Raw genomic sequence first — 14341 nt, 5'->3', positions numbered from 1 at the left:
TTCTGCAATACCTTTCCCAGCATGGTAAGATCTTGCACAAAAAAAAAAGGTGTGTGTGTGTGTGTGTGTGTGTGTGTGTGTGTGTGTGTGTGTGTGTGTGTAATGGACTAACAGATGGAGGATTAAGAACAAAAGACCTCCCTGACAGGGGAAACAAGAGCTAAAATGTTTGTATATATACAGACAATATACCTACAATAATAGTACAGAGGAACAAAAATTGAACCTGTAAATAAAATTAAGTTGCTCTTCTGAAATGCCTAACTACAGACAGGAAAAGGCCCAGCATGGTTTCTATGTTTGCTTATGCTGTTTCTAATAGAGAGGACACAATCAAGCCAAAACAAACATCTGTTAACCAGTTAAGTTTGTTAATGAAACAAAATTGCAGCTGGTTATATCAAAGATCAAAAGTGAAGCAAATTAGAGAAAGGATGTATGAACAAAGCTGGTTTCTAAAAAATAATGGCTAAAGAATTCTAAACCCATTTGTCAAATTAATACAAATCCTTCCTGGATTTTACTTAGACCATTGATTAGTATTTATTTTATAGCTTTTTAGAGCCCAGCCTTGAAGTTTAAATCTAATTTCATTCACTCTAGAACTTTGTCTATATAGTTCATTTTGCAGATTTTTCAAAATACTACCTTTCATAAAACAAATCTAAAAAGTTATAGTCTACATTAATATCCTGCTAATTAAAAGGTTCGCTTATAAAAAGAAAAACAATAGTATACATTTTGCAACTCCTGGAGACTTCTCTGGGAAAGTAATCCAGTCCCAAGCAGCAGCTTAATAACAGTGATTAGCATTTCACAGTGGGCACTGCCATACCTCATTTTCTCACATGTACAAACTCCCAATCACCAAAAGACACTGAGATAAGAGCGCCCACACACAAGTTAAAACATACTTTCCTCATGGCCTTGCTAACTCAAAATGTCACAAATTACATGGCTGACTCATTTGCTAATTTTAATTTAGTGAGCTAATTGATGTTTTGTACTTAGAAACATTAAGATTGGAGAGATCACAGTACTAAGAAGATGCAGAGTCACATTTTAAATACTGCTTTAACTAGAGAAGAACCATTTCATCAATCGACTCAAGTTTAATGTACAGGCCAAAAAAATTAAGTTCATACACAAACAAAAAGTCATGAATTTTACAATATGTTTGCTATTGCAATGATAAAACAATCACATTTTCTTGTGTATCCTTCATACATTAGATACAAAGATAAAATTCATAAAAAGAACACTTTCATTCTAAGAAACATTAAAATGTACTTTTTATTAAAGTTTGACAGGAAGAGATAATAAGTATCTTTGCCACCCAAAATACAATCAGAATAAACTAGCAAATAGCGCTTAACTATAACATAACTTCAAAGCTATATAATCGAACTGGGATGGGGAGAACCCAGGTTCGAGACCCTGAGGTCGCCAGCTTGAGCGCGGGCTCATCTGGCTTGAGCAAAAGGCTCACCAGCTTGGACCCAAGGTCGCTGGCTCGAGCAAGGGGTTACTTGGTCTGCTGTAGCCCCACAGTCAAGGCACATATGAGAAAGCAATCAATGAACAAGTAAGGTGTCGCAACAAAAAACTGATGATTGATGCTTCTCATCTCTCTCCGTTCCTGTCTGTCTGTCCCTATCTATCCTTCTCTCTGACTTTCTCTCTGTCCCTGAAAAAAAAAAAAAAAGCCATATAGTATAAGGGGTTTTTTTAGCACTGAAAATATAACAAATATAGCCGTAGTAATCCAAACAAGTATAGAGAATACAAAAGTAAATTCCTGAAAACTGCTGAAAATATCCAAATTAGTCAAGAAACCATACCCTTAGCATCCTTAATGCTTGGAAGATAATAACATTAGGAAATCAGAAAACAGTCTGGTATATGTATCATTCATATCAGGATTACCTATTATAGAAAAGGCAGCTACACTATCAAATACATCTAAGATGTAAAGAGTAAAAAAAAGAATGTTTAAGCCCTGTCCGGTTGGCTCAGTGGTCGAGCATCGGCCTGGTGTACAGGAGTCCCGGGTTTGATTCCCAGCCAGGGCACACAGGAGAAGCGACCATCTGCTTCTCCACCCTTTCCCCTCTCCTTCCTCTCTGTCTCTCTCTTCCCCTCCTACAGCCAAGGCTCCATTGGAGCAAAGTTGGCCCAGGCGCTGAGGATGGCTCCATGGCCTCTGCCTCAGGTGCTAGAATAGCCCTGGTTGCAACAGAGCATCGCCCCAGACAGGCAGAGCATCGATCGCCTCCTGGTGGGCATGCCGGGTGGATCCCAGTCGGGTGCATACGGGAGTCTGTCTGACTGCCTCCCCGTTTCCAACCTCAGAAAAATACAAAAAAAAAAGAAAAGAAAAGAATGTTTAACGCTTATTTGAATAGTCAAAAATCCTCAGACATTATGTTTCTACTCCTGAAGCCTATTTCATTAGAACTCTAGACAAGTCCCATCTTGATAAAAAGCTCTGAAGTAGAACAAGCTGTCATTCCCCAAAGTGCAATAAAAAGACTCATTTGCTCTTCATTTTATCTTTTGCTTGACCCAACAAACTAGTTCGAGACAATCCTACTGCTCTCAACAATGCATCGACAACTACTATCTGCTCACAAAAGTGGTCCCTCAGATACTCTGCTAATTTTGAAGAACTTCAGAAGATTAATTAACAACATGAACTACAGTCTTCTTCCTCCCCTGCCCTTGGACCAGCAAGTGTCTGATTCACCTATTCTTTCCCATTATAATAGGTTTCTATCTGACTTTCGTCATTCTAAAACTGACTTTCAGCCACACCAAATCCAAAATTCAGGTTATATGGAAGAGTATATTTTGCAATATTTAGGGCTCTCTCCAACATTCAGTTGAATACACTTAGGTAAGCATTCTTTGAGAAATGTGACATCTGCAATACAAAGGACACCGATTCAAAGGAAAACTAAGAAGGACAACAGAAAGGAGGACATTTGGACTCTACATAATTAGCAGATAAAAAAATACACACAGTTCTGCCAAAGAGATGCAGAGTTGCCTGAGACTATGGATAATTCCCCTAGGGCTGAGAAACTTCTGGAAGTCTGCCCCATCACAGAACAATATGGCAAGTGAATGGTGCTTCACAAAGTACAGGCGATTGGAAAAGTCCCAGAGAGAGCCAAGCAGGGTCTCCCTAGGGCAAGGATAATGGGACGAGAGATTAGAGGGCAGAATCGAAAAAAGTGAAGAGAAATCTAAAACTAAAGTTCTTTAATTATGACACTTATACACCACAAGAAACTGATGTATTATGTATATTAATCTTCTATTTATTGAAATATTTCATACTAATAACATTGCTAAAAGCCCTAATAAAATATCTCCCTAAAAGGAGTGAGGGACAACTAGAATAAACAACTGAATAAGCCAAGACCCCTGGAGATAAAACATTTTGGCCCCACCTCTGATCATCTGTACTCCTTATTTTGTTTTTTTTTAATTTTTTAAAAAATTTATTGATTGATTTTAGCAAAAGAGGATGGGAGAGAGAAAGAAGCAGAAGCAGTAATCTGCTCCTCCATGTGCCCTGACTGGGGATCAAATCAGCAACCTCTGTCCTCTGTCTGCACTTTGGGACAGAGCTCTAACCAACCCAGCTATCCAGCCAGGGCTGTACTCCTTTTTAAACTAGTCTTTTTTATTATTTTTTTTTTTATTGACAGCATTATTGTTTTTATAATTATGTTTGAATGTTTCTGTAAGATTCTAAGAGTCATTTCATTTCCTTTTTTTTCCTTTTCGTTTTTTGACAGAGAGAGAGAGAGTCAGAGAGGGGCAGATAGGGACAGACAGACAGACAGGAAGGGAGAGAGATGAGAAGCATCAATTCTTCATTGCAGCGCCTTAGTTGTTCATCAATTGCTTTCTCATATGTGTCTTGCCTGGCAAGCTACAGCAGTGTGAGTGACCTCCTGCTCAAGCCAGCGACCATGGTCGTCAAGCTAGCGACCATTGGGCTCAAGCCAGCAACCATGGGGTCATGTCAATGATTCCACACTCAAGCCAGCGATCCCGCACTCAAGCTGGGACCTCTGGGTTTCAAACCTGGGTCCTCCGCATCCCAGTCCAATGCTCTATCCACTGTGCCACCTCATGGTCAGGCCATTTCATTTCTTAAAAAAAAAAAAAAAAAAAAAAAATCAAAAGCCTTACTTTATATTGGGAGTATGTCTCTTTCCAACTATATTGCCTAGAATGAGAATAAGAGGTCCCATATATATTATGTACTGTACTAGAAACATACCAAGATTTGACACAGTAAATTTTAGGAAGATATTCCCAATAAAGTGAAATACCAAGGAATCTGTTTAAAATTGAACTAAGCTGGTTTTATAGAAATGCTAAAGCCCAAATGTTCAAATGAAATTTAATGCTACAAAATCCATGGTGATAACTGAAGTCTCTCTTAGAATATTTGACTTTCCGAAGTCCTCCTAATATGACCTAATTGAGCTTTACCATTTTTAATGAGAAACACTAACACTGTCCTTTAGGAGTTCCCTCACCAATTCAAAGATGAAGTGTCATCTTCAGTGGTTTTAATGCATTTCCATATCAAATCACCAAAAAGAGCTTTCTTAAATAAATACAAAGACATCATGCTAAGAAACCAGTGTGGTGATACCCAATTTGAATTCTAGACTATCAGAGGATGTGCAATTACATTTCTGAAAGGAAAGGAGTCCATCTATTTTAACTTGCACTGTATTCCTCCTCGCAGCCATGCATAGGAATGATGATGATGTTAAATCTAATTAGACACAGATTTATATTTTCCCAACTACTTTCCCACATTGCTAATATTATAAATAATATGTACTTTAAAAACTATAATAGGCTCAGTGCAGTTACCAAATTAAAATGCCAGAAATCTGTTTGTTCAGGGAAAACTGCTTCTAAGCATCTGTGGAACTTGAAGAGACACTTTTACTACTAATGAAAAATCACTACTGTGGATGAGTATACAGCCCAGCAATGGAAAGGTATGGGGTCAGACTGTCTCATTACAATTGGTTTTACCACTCACCAGCTCTATAAGTCACCTTGAACAAATGACTTGGGCTTTGAGCCTTAGTTTTTCTTTTGTAAAGTAAACATAATAAATCTATTGCCCTCACAGTTATTGTGTAAGAAAAAAATAAATGTAAAGCACTTGTTCCAGCATTTAACCCTTAAGAAATGTTAGTTATTATTTTTACTATTTTTTTTACAGTTAAATGAAACTGCTCAGCAAAAGTAACTAGAATAACAGCTTTTTTGAAAGATATCAGTTGACTAAATTGTAATTGAAATTACTCTTACTCTCTCCCTATACAAACAGTTCCTATTTATACCATGAATGTCCTCCCACAATGCAAACTCCACATACAGACTTCTAGCACAAGAACAATGATGATCTGTCTTTCAAATATATTAGAAAAAGTCCCATACACAGGAAACTGCAGTACAGTACAACCAATACAGATCCAAGTTCAGCAGCTGAAGCAAGATAATCATTAGCATATTATGGTTTTAGACTAAGAAATTCAAAATATTATCTATAGTACAAAAAATGTTCACATTGGCTATCTGACATTTTGGATCTCTGAGAATTGACCCTAGAAAAATATGGGATTACACATAACTGTTCAATTTCAGGGGATTTGTGGTGTGCCTTCCCCACACTCATTCATGGACCTAGGTTAAGAATTTCTAATACGTTTTCTTAGCAACTGCACATGGTTTTAAACATTTTACCATTTGCAATCTCAAAGGGCAATGTATTGTTATATAGTTTTTATTACATTTTATAAGGGAAAATGCTATTGTAATATACAATACAAACAATACAATACATTGTGGCCAAAATGACTGGACCTGATTTTCATTTATTTTTATGTTCTTTTTTTAAGAACTAGATTTTAATTACTCAATACAACTGATCTCTAAATTTCATCAAGTAAAATTTGTAAGACACATTTTCTCAGCTTTCTTTGTTATATGATGGTTCTAACTGGACAATCTGAAGACCAGCATCACAAAAAGAGCAGTAACAATTGCATGCTAAGCAATAAATTACAGTGTTCTCAATCCTAGACACCTTCAGACATGAATTTTCCTTTAGACTAAAAATACTTCAGTACAGATGCTGTAAGAAAAAAAATATGATAAGGTCTGCAAGAAATAGTGGGCAAGGTGAAAGAGAAGGATAGGAAAGGGACTGTGGAAAATTTGTAGTGACTCCTCTATAACAGGTAAAAATATCCCCTAGGTCACAAAATTATCAAAACACACCATTAAATCACCTAACGCTGCCTGAATTAGTTCACATACCTGGTGATTATAAAACTCTAATATACCTTAGGGCAGTGTTCCCCAACCCCTGGGCCACGGACTGGTACCGGTCGTAGGCTATTTGGTACCGGTCCGCAAAAAAAGAATAAATAACTTACATTATTTATATTTAAGTCTGAACGATGTTTTATTTTTAAAAAATGACCAGATTACCTCTGTTACATCCGTCTAAGACTCACTCTTGACACTTGTCTCGGTCACATGATACATTTATCCATCTCACCCTAAAAGCCGGTCCGTGAAAATATTTTCTGACATTAAACCGGTCCATGGCCCAAAAAAGGTTGGGGACCACTGCCTTAGGGTAATATATATATATTTTAAAAACAAAGATATGCAAATCCATCAAGAAATGGCTATATATTCCCTTGAGGAATTTCCTCATAGTACAGTCTTTTATAAAAATATTTAATGAGAAACAGAAGTGCTTAAGTGTGTCTGTGTCAGACACAGAAATTAGGATTTGAGTCATCTGCTGTATTTTTTTTAAACAAATGTTATTAACAAGAAAATTTCATAGGTTTACTTCTTTATGCTCACATTCTCTCACAAAGAACTGGAAGCTGATTACATACAAACACAAACACCACCAAAGGATAAAATAAATGTTGAGGAAAACTGCCTGACCTGTGGTGGCACAGTGGGTTAGCACTGTCCTGGAACGCTGAAGTTGCCAGTTCGAAAGCCCAGGCTTGCCCGGTCAAGGCACATGCAAGATGCAACTACTACAAGTTGATACTTCGCGTTCCTCATCCCCTTCTCTCTCTCTCTCTCCTCTCTAAAATCAATAAATTTTTTTAAAATGTTGAGGAAAACTAATAAAATAAAAATATAGTTAAGATACAAATGCTAGGGTTCAGATCGGACCATGGAAAGGCAAACCACCTGGTCCTACCTAGTTTCTAGAGCTGGGTCCCTATCAGCTGAAAGAACCGAGGGAAACAGGGTCTACTTTAAAGGTTGGCAGTATCCAAAGAGAAAAAAGCATGTTATCAGGTGCACAACTTTTCCTAACACATCTGTTTCCATCACTTATAAAAATGTAGCAAATATGTACAACCCTCCTTTGTATCAGCACTGGTTAATGGTTTACAAGATGTGAAGTTAACTGATATAAATGTATCCATTTACCCAAAGGACAGAAAACAAGCCCAAAACCAGAGGACCAGGATTATTGTAAATAATTTGCTGTAGCTCTACTTTGGTTTTAGTTTGAGTGTAGAAACAAAACAAAGAAAATTCTACTCAACTAAAGAGTAGGGCTGGAGTGGTAATTTAAGGAGAAATCTGCCATATATGTATAAACATTACAGAAATAACATAAGCCCCAGAGAAACCAAAGAATATAAGGAAAAAAACATTATGAGACAAAATATTCACTTTCACCCACTGAGACAAATTACTTCAAATAAATAAATAAATAAAAATAAATTACTTCAAATTGAAATAGGAGAACTTACGTCACAGATTAAAACAATTCTAGGAATGAACAGACTATCAGAATTAAAAATATTTAGTCTATAAATAATTCTTCCCTGAAAATAGTAAAGAGGAAAATATCAATTATACCTCAATAAAGCTGAAAATAAAAATAATAAAGAATTAAAAAGGGAAAAATATACAATGGCCTTTCTTAGATTTTTAAAAACACATATGATTCTACCTTGAGGTATGAGGATTAAAGTTCTCTAAGCACTCACCAGTTAGCAGGTGAGCAATTAGAGGTTTAAAAAAAAAATCAAGCCCTGGCCGGTTGGCTCAGTGGTAGAGCATCGGCCTGGTGTGCAGGAGTCCCAGGTTCGATTCCTGGCCAAGGCACACAGAAGAAGCGCCCATCTGCTTCTCCACCCCGCCCCTCCTTCCTCTCTGTCTCTCTCTTACCCTCCTGCAGCCAAGGCTCCATTGGAGCAAAGTTGGCCCAGGCACTGAGGATGGCTCTGTGGCCTCTGCCTCAGGTGCTAGAGTGGCTCTGGTTGCAACAGAGCAACGCCCCAGATGGGCAGAGCATCGCCCCCTGGTGGGCGTGCTGGGTGGATCCCGGTCGGGCGCATGCAGGAGTCTGTCTGACTGCCTCTCCGTTTCAACTTCAGAAAAATACAAAAATAAAAAATTAAATAATAAAAAAAAAAATCACATAATCAGCCTGACCAGGTGGTGGCACAGTGGATAGAGCGTTGACCTGGGACGCTGAGGACCCAGGTTCGAAAGCCCAAGGTCGCTGGCTTGAACACAGGCTCACCAACTTGAGCATGGGGTTGTTGGCTTAAATGTGGGATCATAGACATGTCTCCCTGGTCTCTGGCTTGAGCCCAAGGTTGCTGACTTGAGCAAAGGGTCACTGGCTATGCTGCCCCCCATCCCCAGTCAAGAAACATATGAGAAGCAATCAATGAACTAAGGTGCTGCAACTATGAATTGATGCTTCTCATCTCTCTCCCTTCCTGTCTTTCTGTCTCTGTCTCTCTTTCTCTCTCTCTCTCAGAAAAAAAAAAAATCACATAATGTTAAAGTATTAGTCAACCAATGAGGAAGCCCTCAATACACTATAAAATACAGAACACTTTATATTGTAAGACAATATATACATTTTAAAATATAAAAGCCTGCTCTAAGGCAAACACATGGTTTTGTCAAACTTGACTCAAAACTTTTGTCCATATAAAATTTAATTAAAACTATAGAAGTCAAATGGGCAATATTTAGAATGCATTAATATTCTCTCTTCACTTACCTGGTCTTTCTCGTGGGGGAGAAGGCTGACGGGTGGAAGCGAGGATGGGAAAGCACTGGGAAATTTGGGAGCCCCTTTGCCATCTGAACTTCCATAGTTGACCCTGTACTGCGGCCCATCTTTCAGTAACCTCCCATTGTTCACTGCGCGTTTGGCCCCCAGTCGCAGCCGCTGTTGAAAGGCTGGGTTGTTGGTGGTGTTTGTAAGATCACCTTGACTTCTGAGATACTTCTCTATGTTCTTCAGGGAGGAGCCATTTGGCTCCTCAAGTCCTTCAATTGCTCTCCTTAAAAGTTTATTCCAGTCCACATTGTGGAGATCATTACATGTTCCTCTAGACCCCTTGGTTGACTTAGGAAAAGTGCCTGGTTTAACTGATGAAAATCGCCCAGGGTTGTCTGGGTCCTTATAGGAGGCAAGGCCTTTGTTGGTGACTTTGAGAACTGAGCCATCCTGAACACTGAGTTCCAGCTGTTCAGAGACTGTCTTCTTATCCAACCCATGGGAAGTACTGACTGCATGGCAGATTCTCTCTTCAGAGGGCCTTTGCTTCTGCTTTTTGATTTTCTGTATAGCTTCAAGAATCCACTCTGTATAAAGTGGGTTTGCAAGTTTTACCATGGTTGACAAATGACTTCTTCAATACAGAAGTTACCCATAGAGGTTGTCCTTGTATTTAACAGAACGTGCACATTTAAAAGTCATTTACAATTCAACAAATGGGCAGAGTATTCCAGAACATATTAAGAAACATATTACAAACATCCATCTTTAAGAGATTAAAAAGGACAGACAATGTTGATAGTTGTCTTATTTGACCAACAGGAAAGGCTGTGTTCGGGCGAAGAACATCTTTAAGTAGGAAATCAAGACCTTGAAGAATAAAAAGGGGGAAGACTCTTAATAAAGAAACTTCTAAAAATAAATTTAAAGACTCTTTAGTCACTTTTTTCCAATGCAAAATGACCCCAGAAGTTATGACAGAAAAATATTATGTAACAAAGTCCCAGTGACTGTATTTTCCAACCAGAAATTGGGTCTCAGTCTGAGAAAGAAATTTTTTTTAGGACTTTTCACTTGTCATTTACATGAGGTCACTTATGGGGCATTTAAGAGATCACATCTAAGTTATATGGATAACCTTTATTGAAAGTTAATAAAATTACATGAAAGTAGTTCAAAGATATATGTCTATCATAAACATAAAATTGACAAAGAATAAATCTATGATATAAAAAAATCTGATGAAAGTAAACTTACTTTAAGAAATCTCTAAAAAAGAGCAATAATCTGTTTTTTTAATTTCAGTTAGATATTATATTTCTCTAGCCTTGTACACAAAAAATGTCCCGTGTAGCCACTTCTACAGAATCATATCTTCCCATCCCTTTGAAAGGGTCACTGATGCTCTCTAACCCACAAGTTGGAAAACTGAAATAAACATAGTAACATAACCCATTACCTTTTAAATGCTGTAGCATTCTAGTCATCTTACCACCCAATGAACTCATGAAACTGCTCAATACAAGGAAGGTTCATACAAAGCTGACTCCAGGTAGACAGCGGTATTGCTCTCGGAGAGCCTCAGAGGCACCAACACCACCCTGGACCTCTAATCTAGAGCACCTGGCCTAGGAGCTGGGTCAGATCTGGGCTCCAGTCTTGCTTCTGCCCTTATAATATCCATATCTTAACTCTTTTTGTTGTTTAAAGTTTAAGACTACGCTCTCATATAACTTGTCATTTAACCACCAGGACAACTCTGTGAGTAAATTGAGGCTCAGGGGATGATGGAACTCACTCAAAGTAACAGTCAGGGAGGCTTAAAGCGTTAATGCTATTATTCTCCTATCTAAGTCCAGCACTGTCTTCCCCTGAACCCAGCTGCTGGCCCTGAGGCAGCTCTGCCTCTGCAGTCAGACTAGTGTTATGAAGGCCAGCTCCAACAACATCTAGCAGAGAAAGCTGGGTGACCTAAAGTTTAATCACTTTATCTGCAGGGCAGTAATAATATATCCCTCACAGAACTGATGAGAGAATTAAGTGAGCACAGTACTTATTATTCAACATACAGTCATCATTTCCATCAAATGTGATATCTATGCACTGAAAAATATATCATAAAATACAAAATTAAAGTTATCTCTGGTTACTTATTAAGATTTACTGTACCAAAACAGAAGAAATTAATGTCTTCCTAGATATCCTGAAAAATATAACACTTGCTCTCCAAGAGTCTGCTGCTGACCAACAATTGGACCACTGACCTATACTTACTCAGCCAGCTTGAAGAAGGCCGTTTAAAAAGGACTATCCTCCTGCCAGTAAGTGAACTGTAGGCTCACTCCATTTTTTCCATTCAGATTCAGAAACATGTGGCTGAAGGGACCTAAGAGGTCATCTAGTCCAACCTCTAGTTATCCAGTAAAACATCCTTTGTTCAATATCCCCAACACATGGGCCAGAAAGTCTCAAAATACTTCCAGTAATTGCGAATTTGTCACTTTGTTGAGGCAGCTCACTCCACTGTTTAACAGCACTAACTGTAATATATTTCTTGTTCAAAGGAGCCAAAAATTTGCCTTTCTACCACAATTTCTACCCACTAGTCCCAGTACCCATGGAACAATCTCAAGAAATTCTTATTAATTCTCTAATATGACAGGCTTTCAAATATTTGAAAACAAGTATCTTTTGAAACCCACTACAATCAAAACCCATCCTACCTCCAGCCCACTTTAGATAACTCGTACCACATGGTTTCCAAGCAACTCCTTCTTTGTTGCTCACTAGTGCCTAACGCACACCTTAAAATCTGGTATTCTGGGCATCATCCAATTAGAAATGCAATCCAAGGTTTCATGAACTTTCTAACAGCCCTGCCACACAACTGGCTATGCTAAGCACGCAGTTCAATTAAAAATCCTAAATCTTCTTTCAAAAATGCTATCAACCTGAGTCTTTCCATTCTTTTCCTTGTGCAAATTCAAATGCTCGGATTTAAATTTTATTACAGTTCAAGTTCATTTGGTTGGACTGAGTTCCATTAAAGATTGTTTTGTTTGAGTCTGTCATCTGTGTCATCTGCAAATCTAATAAGCATGTCCCAATGTCATTATATATATCATTGACAAAAATGTTAGATTTGGAATACAGTGTGTTTAGGAATGAAATCATAGTGCAACCATTTTCATGATAGAACACAAGAAATATTTTGTGTTAGAAAATTTAAAACAGAAAGCTGATCTTTCCAGAGTAAAAAGGTTTGGGGCAAAATTTCATTAGAAGACATTTTACTGTGTCCAAGTAATTATTTCATCTTTCATCATTTATTAAGGATGAATCATCTAACTTAATTTGATTGCACAAAATATAAATGCAGCAAGCAGGAAAAGAGGTCAGGGAAAAGTATCCAATACTGCAAAGTTGTTTTCAGGCATCTTGGTTACACAAGCAAATGAACATACATTATAACAAAACACATCTCATGACTAATAAATACCCAAAATATACCTTCATGACAAGCTGTTACCACAATCCTTACCCACAATCAAAAGAATCATTCATATTCCATTATGAACATATTTCAGTAAAACTGACATTTTATATCTTAAAAATATAATAAAATAGGGGAAAATACCAGAATTGGAACTCCAAATGCATTAACAGTCCATGACAAAACAGAAGATTGTCCAAATCTTCAGGCAAATCTGCTAAAAGGAAAAAAAAATAATGTTAGTTCAGGCACAAGGACATCCCTTAAATTAGGTGTCGGGAACCTTTTTGGCTGAGAGAGCCACGAAAGCCACATATTTTAAAATGTAATTCCGTGAGAGCCATACAACGACCCATGTATGTTAGGCATTATCCAATAAAAATTAGGTGTTGCCCCAGAGGACAGCTGTGATTGGCTCCAGCCACCGGCAACCATGAACATGAGCGGTAGGAAATGAATGGATTGTAATATATGAGAATGCTTTATATTTTTAACGTTATTATTTTTTTTTATTAAAGATTTGTCTGCGAGCGAGATGCAGCCATCAAAAGAGCCACATCTGGCTCGCGAGCCATAGGTTCCCGACCCCTGCCTTAAATCCAGCAACCATCCAGGCTCTCCACAACTATTCACATATAACGCTGTAGTGAGTTTATTAGCACACTACCTTTGGCAATATATTAACTCTTTCACCTCACCAAAGAATATTTAAGAACGGGAATTTGGGACTAAAAGGTAACTTTTCTGTAAGGCCAGAACTGGTTTCCAAATGTTAAAAATCAGGTGTGTGATAGAATCATCTTTTTTTTTTTTTTTTTTTTTTTTTAATGTAAGAGGCGAGGAGGCAGAGAGACAGACTCCCACATGTGCCCCGACCGGTATCCTCCCAGCAAGCCCACTACAGGGCAATGCTCTGCCCATCTGGGGCCCTGCTCCATTGCTCGGCAACTAAGCTATTTTAGCACCTGAGGTGAGGCCATAGAGCCAACCTCAGTGCCCTGGGCTCAAACCATTCAAGCCATGGCTGCAGGAAGGGGTGGGAGAGAGTCAGACAGAGAGTGAGAGAGGGGGTAGGAATTGAGAAGCATATGGTCGCTTCTCCTGTGTGTCCTGACCAGGAATCAAACCTGGGACTTGCCCACACTGGGCCGACACTCTACCGCTGAGCCAACCAGCCAGGGCCATGCTAGAATCTAAGAAAGGATCACAAGGGGAAAAAAAATCCACTAATACTCAAGTAGCCAGGCAGGTATAACATTTTATCAGAAGAGTGAGTGGGGGAGGATCAAATGTTGTTTAAAAGTCAGTATTTCATAAGCAATTTTCACTATTCGTCCCAAAGGCATCTAGGTACTGATTGATATCAAGATGGCAATTTTCACAATATGCCCCAAAGGTCACCTGGCATCTAGGTACTGATTAGTATCAAACTCAGGCCTATAACTGCACCTAAGAGAAGGATGTAACAAGTTTCCACAATAGTGAGTATGTGTTTATACAGTTCATACTTAAGGGCAGTATTGATGAAAGGGAAGAAAATAAAGTTAGAACAAAGCTGTGAATAACAACAAGCAACCACAGATCCTCCTTCCGCCTCCCCCCCCAGACACACCCCCCTCCTCAATTTAATCTCAAAATTAGCTCTCATCTGACACCAACCAACAGTTAATTAAGCAGAAGCAGATGTAACTCAGCAGCTCTTTGCTACAAGCAGAATCAGTGATTTT

At 38.3% G+C, this 14341-nt stretch overlaps 1 protein-coding gene across 7 annotated transcripts in view; it reads right to left on the bottom strand.

Moving 5' to 3' along the window:
- The window catches only part of KAT6B (lysine acetyltransferase 6B), a 207508-nt gene that overhangs the window by 181466 nt on the left and 11701 nt on the right, over window positions 1-14341 (bottom strand). For 5 of the 7 annotated variants that reach the window (XM_066349991.1, XM_066349988.1, XM_066349994.1 and 2 more), the window contains exons 2-3: window positions 12759-12831; window positions 9119-9991 (exon numbers count right to left, since the gene is read on the bottom strand). In XM_066349991.1, coding sequence (XP_066206088.1) covers window positions 9119-9739 — 621 coding nt within the window. In that variant the 5' untranslated portion in view covers window positions 9740-9991; window positions 12759-12831. The remainder of the gene's footprint in view (window positions 1-9118; window positions 9992-12758; window positions 12832-14341) is intronic. The other 2 variants (XM_066349990.1, XM_066349992.1) reach the window with 1 other exon arrangement.

This window comes from Saccopteryx leptura, chromosome 9 (assembly GCF_036850995.1).
Source record: "Saccopteryx leptura isolate mSacLep1 chromosome 9, mSacLep1_pri_phased_curated, whole genome shotgun sequence".
NCBI lineage: Eukaryota > Metazoa > Chordata > Mammalia > Chiroptera > Emballonuridae > Saccopteryx > Saccopteryx leptura.
This window is presented reverse-complemented; position numbering and strand designations above follow the sequence as displayed.